This window comes from Notothenia coriiceps, unplaced genomic scaffold (genome assembly GCF_000735185.1).
Source record: "Notothenia coriiceps isolate Sejong01 unplaced genomic scaffold, NC01 NC01_scaffold00027762, whole genome shotgun sequence".
Taxonomy (NCBI): Eukaryota; Metazoa; Chordata; class Actinopteri; order Perciformes; family Nototheniidae; genus Notothenia; species Notothenia coriiceps.
In genome coordinates, this window is record NW_011360463.1 from 125,115 (window position 1) to 132,632 (window position 7,518).

Below are 7,518 nucleotides of genomic sequence, written 5' to 3' on the forward strand. Positions count from 1 at the left end.
AAATTTCTTTTTGTGTCTTACCCTCCTGATGGAGGGTGTCAATGACGGTCCTCTGGACAGCAGTCAGATCAGCAGTCTTCCCCATACTTGTGATTTAGTTTACTGAACCAAGCTGAGTGTTTTTCAAGGCTCAGGAAACCCTTGCAGGTGTTTCGAGTTAATTAGACGATTCAAGTGATTCGTTGAACACCCTACTAGTATACTTTTTCATGATATTCTAATATTTAGAGATAGGATATTTTAGTTTTCTTAAGCTGTATGCCATAATCAGCAATATTAAAATAATAAAAGGCTTGCAATATTTCAGTTGATTTGTAATGAATCCAGAATGTATGACATTTTTGTTTTTTTAATTGCATTACAGAAAATAAAGAACTTTATCACAATATTCTAATTTTCTGAGACAGTCCTGTACATTGAAAAGAAAACGAAAAGGCTGGAGACAAAGTATCATTTTGTGTCGGGGAAACCGTTTAGTTCCCTTCTTTCCCATCTTGTAAAACATTGGTCATGGCTTCTACTGCTTTTTTTATTTTTAAATCTTCAAGTTTTCTTCCTAAGTGTTTGTGTCTCATGTTGTCAGGATGCTCCTCACTTCACTATAGACGGAAAACTCAAAGACATTCTGAAAGTTACTCCAGGAGCATGTCTACAGTATGCTGTCATCGAAGGTAAACATGAGTTGATTCTGACTCTGACAAGAACTGAACACTTGAAAACATATTGAATACTCTAACAGGTGTGTATATAAATCGTAGGTGCTGTGCAACCGGTAGGCGAGCCTCTGACCAGCTCCTTCCAAAAAGAAATATTTGGAGTGTTGCAGAAGGTCTTGCTGAGAGAACACAGGCTTGTGTGGAACAGCCTGTCACGCACTTGGTGAGACATCCATCAATACAATATTAGCAGCATTATGATTCCATACATTTTTTGGCATCATCACTCTATTTTATAGTGGACAGTTTAGATGTTTGACATGCAACAAAGGTTTGTGGTTGGAATACAACCAGGCACATTCCTCTGAGGTGGTATGTGCCTTAAATAGTACGTCCACTCCCAATTTAGGAAGGAGGAAAAACATATCTGCACTGGCCTCTGCTTTGAAAGGTTTGCGTTTCTGGAACCCAGCTGTGAAGAGTGGTCCTATAACGTCATGGTACATCACTGCTGTACATGGTGTGGGAAAATGTTCTATTAGTTGTCAGGGCAAGCCCGATTTTAAGCTGGGGTTAAGTTACTTTTAACCACGTGGCTTTTGCAGTAGGACCCAAACCTGATTGCTGCCTCTGACATCAGCTACACAAGATAGATGAGACATCTTGGCCTCTGATTGAAAGCCTGTGGGTTTGGTTGAGGGCTATTATGAGCTATTCATGCTGCATCTATATATTCTTTGCCTTTTCTGGCAAGTTTGTGTTATTAATCAGCAAGAATTTCAGAAATATCACAGATTCACACTTGTAAGAGCATCTTAGGTGATGATGTAAATATTTGAAACATTTAATTATAGTAACTTCGACATGGCTATAGACCAGGGGTGTCAAAACTACAGCATATTGAATCAGCCCTCAGCAAATTCAAAAAGTATAATGGAATATGGCCCACAAATTAAACTTGTCTTATATTTTCAATATATACGTACACATATATTAAACAGTATTCATGTGTTAGTAAGCACAGTTTTTTAAGTTGAAAACATTTTCTAACAAATTGAAGTTGAAAAGAAAAAAGCCCAATAACTTATTTACGCTTGAAATCTACCCTTCATATTTCCTCTTTTTATAAGGGATCGGAGGCTTCTGCTTTAAGGGATGAGCTGCTAACAAAATTAAGTAAACCCTCTGGAGAGCTGTGATGTAGGCTGTTTTTTTTCTTAAAGCATTTTCAAGTATCAAGAATAATTTACCCACATCTGATTTTGCTAATTTATAACTTAACTTATGAGGCAATTAACTTCACACCGAGTGAGGGGCCCAGCCATTCGTTCACTTCACTGCTTTCAAATTCCACAAAGCAGCTTGTACCGCAGGCTTTCAATTAGCCCAATATCAGAATATTTAGTGATGTCACTTCAGATGTATTTGTTTATTTATGTACATTTTCATCAAAATGCAACCCAAAATTGAAGTGCATCATGTTAACAATATTTTGTCTTGATTCTCATGTGTATTGACATAAAACATCTGTTATTCTTCGCCTGTTGCAGGACGGACAGTGAGCGGGTCTTGCACCAAAGAGTGACTGCAGTGCCCTTTGTATTAGTGGGATCAGAGGATACGGCCGTCAGAGTTCTGTGCCCTCTGCAAGCCTCCGGTGTCCACATGGAGACCACCCACGAGAAGTTTCACCAGGTTAACTACGGCTTCAGTGACATCATAGGACAATACCTCAGCGGGGAGAAGCTTAAAGGGCAGCTGGAGACTGAAGAAATGCTCAAAGTAAGTAAAATACCACGGTGAACTTCTATTACTCAATAGTAAAGTGATATCACTGTCACCCACAAATAGTAACCAGGACTGTACATACATAACAACTGTACTGTTTTTACAAGACTTTAACCTGCACTCACATCTAAACACTTATGTACCGTAATTTTCGGACTATAAGGCGCACCTGAATATAAGCCGCAGCAGCGGCATACCACTCCCGGTTCCACTTTTACTTTTGCGCGCTACCTGTCTCACTCTTTTCCGGCCTCCAGCTTTTCCTGCTGGAACCCGCCGCTTAAAGGTGGGGGTCCGCGGACCGGCCATAGAGCCCATAGAGTTAAAGGTGTTGGCCGTTAGCTGTAAAAATCCATAGATTAGCCGCACCGTTATATAAGCCGCAGCGTCGAAAAATAGGGAAAAAGGCGCGGCTTATAGTCCGAAAATTACGGTAAATATATATGTCCATACAAATGCTCAACTTGTGATATCTTGTTTCAATAGTTACTTTTACCTTGTGAATCCTGTTTTTCTTTCTGACACTGTTGCTGCTATAAACGCCTGAAGGGGATAAATAAATCTTATCTTAACTTATCTTTTATTCACTTCACAAAGTATATTAATACAACTGATTTAACTGATCTTCGTTTCACAAATGTTTTCCAGGTGGGCGCAACTCTAACTGGTGTGGGTGAGTTGATACTGGACACTGACGGCACCCTGAATCTCAGACCCCCTTCTAACGGCTCAGAGTATTTCTTGAGCATTACAGACTTTGACACCCTGCTGGGGGAGCAGGAGAGCACAGCTGGTTGGTGGAAGGGGCTCGCCATCGCCTCTGCTGTGGCGGGGGCAGGGGTGCTACTCTGGTTGGGCCGACGCTACTACAATCAACTCAAAGTACACTGGCAGAGGGAGAAGGAGAGGAGGGAATTTGACAGACTGCGGGCTGAAAACCCAAGAGCCCGTGCTCCAGTAGCCGGACACGAGGCCATCGTAGACGAGGAAGAGGAGCACTTAGAGAACGCCTGTGTGATCTGCCTTACTCAGCCACGTAACTGTATTCTGTTGGAGTGTGGGCACGTGTGCTGCTGCTACAGCTGCTACCAGGCTCTCCCCCAGCCCCGCTGCCCTATTTGTAGACAGAGCATCAGCAGGGTGGTGCCTCTCTACCATGTTTGAGGCAACTGTGATCACATGACCTCAGTGGAGCTTCAGCAACACACAAACTGTCAGCTTAACTCCTTTAAGTGCTGCACTCACACCTAAAAAAGAGCTACGCTTTGAAATTCACATTACTGTAAAGAATAATGTTATGATGGTATTGTATGTAATAAAAAAGGTGAATTGTTACGACTTTCAATTAGGTATTTTATCTTTAATTAAGAAAAACTGTGATGGGGGTGGGTGTAAATGTGTGAACAATAGATGCTTATTTTCCTACATAATTGTTCTGTGCCTTATTCTGGTAATGTATATGGTGGCTGCGGTCTAAAGAGCGATTTAACTGTTTGTCTGGATGACTTGGGTCTGCTCAGAAGAAGTAAGCTTGTGTTTCAACCACTTTCAGTCACCTTTGAGTCATAGAAAGTTACATATATTTAGTGCCAAGACGAAGCTAATGACTTGATGACAGGAAATGTGTAAAATGGTGGCTTTTGAAACATATTTAATAAAGAATCACTCTGTACAATTTGTGTAGCATGTGTTCCTTACTATCAGTATCACCATTTGTAAAAATTGCGGATCCCATTTTGTTTTAGTAATGTTTTGAAACAACTTAGTTCATCCTTATGTACAGATCCATGCGACCATAACGTTCTGCATGATGCTCAGCCTGTATAATGATCTTATATGACTCAATGTTCGGCGTCTCTTAATGATCCGCTGAGCTGCAGCTGTTACATCAAACGTCTGCTCTTCTTAAACATTAGGAAAGTAGTTCATATCTCAATAGATACACGTGTTCCACAGGACTTGATGGATTCATGATGGGTCTTATTATTTCTCCATGAGACACACATGCTTGTTGACAGCACCTGGTGCCTGAAAAGACCTGGGTGTAGTGAGTCACCAAGCTTACTATTTCTGTCATCTCTAAAAAGCATTACGAGGATTTGGAGCATGGCGGGTAGATGAGAAGCCACCTTTTGTTTCTCTTTTCAAACAGAAAGGGAACAACTAACAGTCGTGTGCTTGTGGTTGTATTGCGAGGTAAAGAGTGTGGCTTAAGGCCTGAGTGGGCGTGAAAAAAGGAGCAGGTGGGAGACACAGGATCTCATAAATCTTCCCCAGCGGTCAGAAGGGTTCACTTTGACAAATTCTTCATGAGCTCTCAGCAGAACAGCAGCTGTGGCTCTGGGGGAGCAGACTATTACAGTATGCACCCACAGACCTCTGAGGGCATGGGGGAGCAGTTGTCATTTGATTGGATCAGTCCAGTTCAATTAATACAAAAAGATAAAAGTATTTTACAGCAAAAAATTATGGGAATAGTTTCACATGGGTCTTTGGAGTGGGTAAATACAATGGTAAATACTGTAATGTATGCACTGTTCATATAGAGATACAAGTTCTAAAAACATGAACTACGAACTACTCCAGGCTTAGTGGATTTCAGTTTGTGTAAATGGTGAGAATAGATTGGTGCCTCTACCACTAGATGTCCATCTTTCTTCACTTGAGTTAGTGAGACACTGTGCTGGCTGACAGTGAGGGAAGACACTGGCTTCAGTGGATGAATTCGAAGTCACATGCAATTAATGTAGGCCATGCTATCCTGTTTAATCTATTCTGATAGCTGACAAACAATTATTTAATAATTAACAATGATATGATTATTCTCTAATGGTTTCTGCTTCATGGGTGTAGACACATATTTGTGGTGATGAGGCTGCAGACACTAGTAGTTAAGTAAGTTAAAACTTTATTAGGAGTACCCGTTTTAAATAGAGAGATGTAATGGCAGGGTTAGCGTGGATAGCTATTATCATTGCTGGCTATTATCATTACTTGTATTATTGCTAAGTGTATGGAGTTTTCAGGAATGGTAATGTCAGTCCGTTGGTCCACACTGAATTGTAATTTGTACAGATCTTCCTGGTTATGACAGGATGAATCTTATTGACTTCAGTCAGCTGCTGACCTTTCCTTTCAAGCCATAATTGTTACGGGTGAGCAAAGCAAGCAGGACCCAAATGCAGATAACACTGAAAATACCTTTATTTCAAGGATATTGGCAATACGGACAAACAGACCAAACAATGACAGACAGAAAAAAGCTGAAACTTACAATACACACAGGACTGATCAAGGAAGCAAGAAACAGGTGAGGAGGGAGGAGAAAACACAGGGGCACCAGGTGAACACAATCAAGAAAACAGGTAGGAGGGAACACACACAGACAGGAAGCCAAAGACAGATCTAAACAAAACACAACGCAGACAGAAAACCAAAGACAGATCTAGACAAGACAAAACAAAACACAGACAGATCGTGACATTACCCCCCCCCTCAAGGGACGGATCCCAGACGTCCCAAAACACCAAAACAGTCCAATGAACGTCCAAAAAACAAACAAAAAAACAACGTCCAGCAGGGTGGTTGGAGGGGGACCGGAGGAGGTACACAAAACTAGGGCCACCAGGGTGGGTGGAGGGGGTCAGGAGGACGGGTCTGGGCTGACAACCCAGGAGCAGGGCGGAGGAAGCGGAAGGGATCTCGGACGGACGGCCCGGGGGCAATGCAGAGACCTTGGAGGGCGTCTCGGGCGGACGGCCCAGGGGCAAGGCAGAGACCAAGGAGGGGGTCTCGGGCGGACGGCCCGGGGGCAAGCCAGAGACCAAGTAGGGTCAGGGAGGACGATCAGTGAAGATCAGAGGTAGAGATCAGGTAGAGATTCAGGGGTAGAGATTCAGGGGAGGAGTCAGAAGAGCAGGGGAAGGAGTTCAGGGAAAAAGTTTCAGGAAGAGATCAGGGAAGAAACAGGGAAGAGATTGCAGGGATATACCAGGGAAGACCAGGAAGGGACCAGGAAGGGACCAGGGGAGAGGTCAAGGGGAGAGGCTCAGTGGGAGAGGCTCAGAGAGCTCAGGGAGAGTTTCAGTGGAGAGCAGAGCTCGGGAGAGCTCAAAGGGGGGAGGTCAGAGAGGACTTCACGGGCAACTTCCAAGGCGAACCGCCAGGACGTTGAGTACCAGACGAGCAGACCGCCGCAGGGCGGCTGGATGAGAAGACGGCCAGACGGTTGGGATGACACGGCAACCTGCCGGAGCGGCGCGTAAGAAAGACGGGCGCGCCGCAGGAGCGTTGGATACAGGGAGCAGCAGACTGCTCAGGCAGGACGAGAAAGACGGCCCCGCCAGACGTGTTGTGCTGTGAGTGGGTTCATATCCTCCGTGCGGGGCTGCTGGAAGAAGGACTGCGCCCCAGGAGACGTTGGATGACAGGCACGTCAACTCCGTGGCGGGCTGCTAAGAAGATGCCCCCCAGGACGTTGGGACACAGGGACACGCAACCTCCAAGGCCGGACCCCAGGGACGTCGCGGTAGGCAGGACAGGTAACCCCCAGGCGGCTGATGAGAAGACGGCCCCAGGGACGTGGGATACAGGACAGGCAACGCCGCGCAGCGGCTGATGAGGAAGAGCGGCCCCCAGGACGGTTGGATACAGGACAGGCAACCCCCAGGCGGCTGACGAGAAGACGCCCCCAGGGGACGTTGGATACAGGACGGAAGGCAAACTCTCCAGGCGACTCTCAGGACGTTAGGTACAGAGACAAGCAACCTCGCAGGGCGTGGTGGACAGAGCGGGCCCCAGGACGGCTTAAGGGACCATGGGAAGGGTAACCCCTAAGGCGCTTCGGACCAGTGGGCCGAGCCAAAGGAGCCTCGACAGAGAGTCGCGGAAGGACGGTAGGAGGCGCTCAACAAGCAACGACGGAGCGCGCGGGGAGCGTCGGGCCGTGGACTCACGCGCGCCGGAAGCGGTAAAAGACCCGTACGAGCGGGGACTCTCGGCGCCAGAAGTGAGACTCGCTTGGGCTCACGCGGGCGCCGAAGCGGAGAACGAGTCGGGGACTCAAACGGTTCGA

The 7,518-nt window shown here is 45.6% G+C and overlaps 1 protein-coding gene across 1 annotated transcript in view; it reads left to right on the forward strand.

Annotated features, from left to right (window-relative positions):
• Positions 1–4,116, forward strand: part of mul2 (mitochondrial E3 ubiquitin protein ligase 2) — a 5,445-nt gene extending 1,329 nt beyond the window's left edge. Inside the window, exons 3-6 of the mRNA XM_010785461.1 lie at positions 584–671; positions 759–879; positions 2,207–2,438; positions 3,093–4,116. Coding sequence (XP_010783763.1) covers positions 584–671; positions 759–879; positions 2,207–2,438; positions 3,093–3,608 — 957 coding nt within the window. The 3' untranslated portion in view covers positions 3,609–4,116. The remainder of the gene's footprint in view (positions 1–583; positions 672–758; positions 880–2,206; positions 2,439–3,092) is intronic.
• The last annotated feature ends 3,402 nt before the right edge of the window (positions 4,117–7,518 follow it).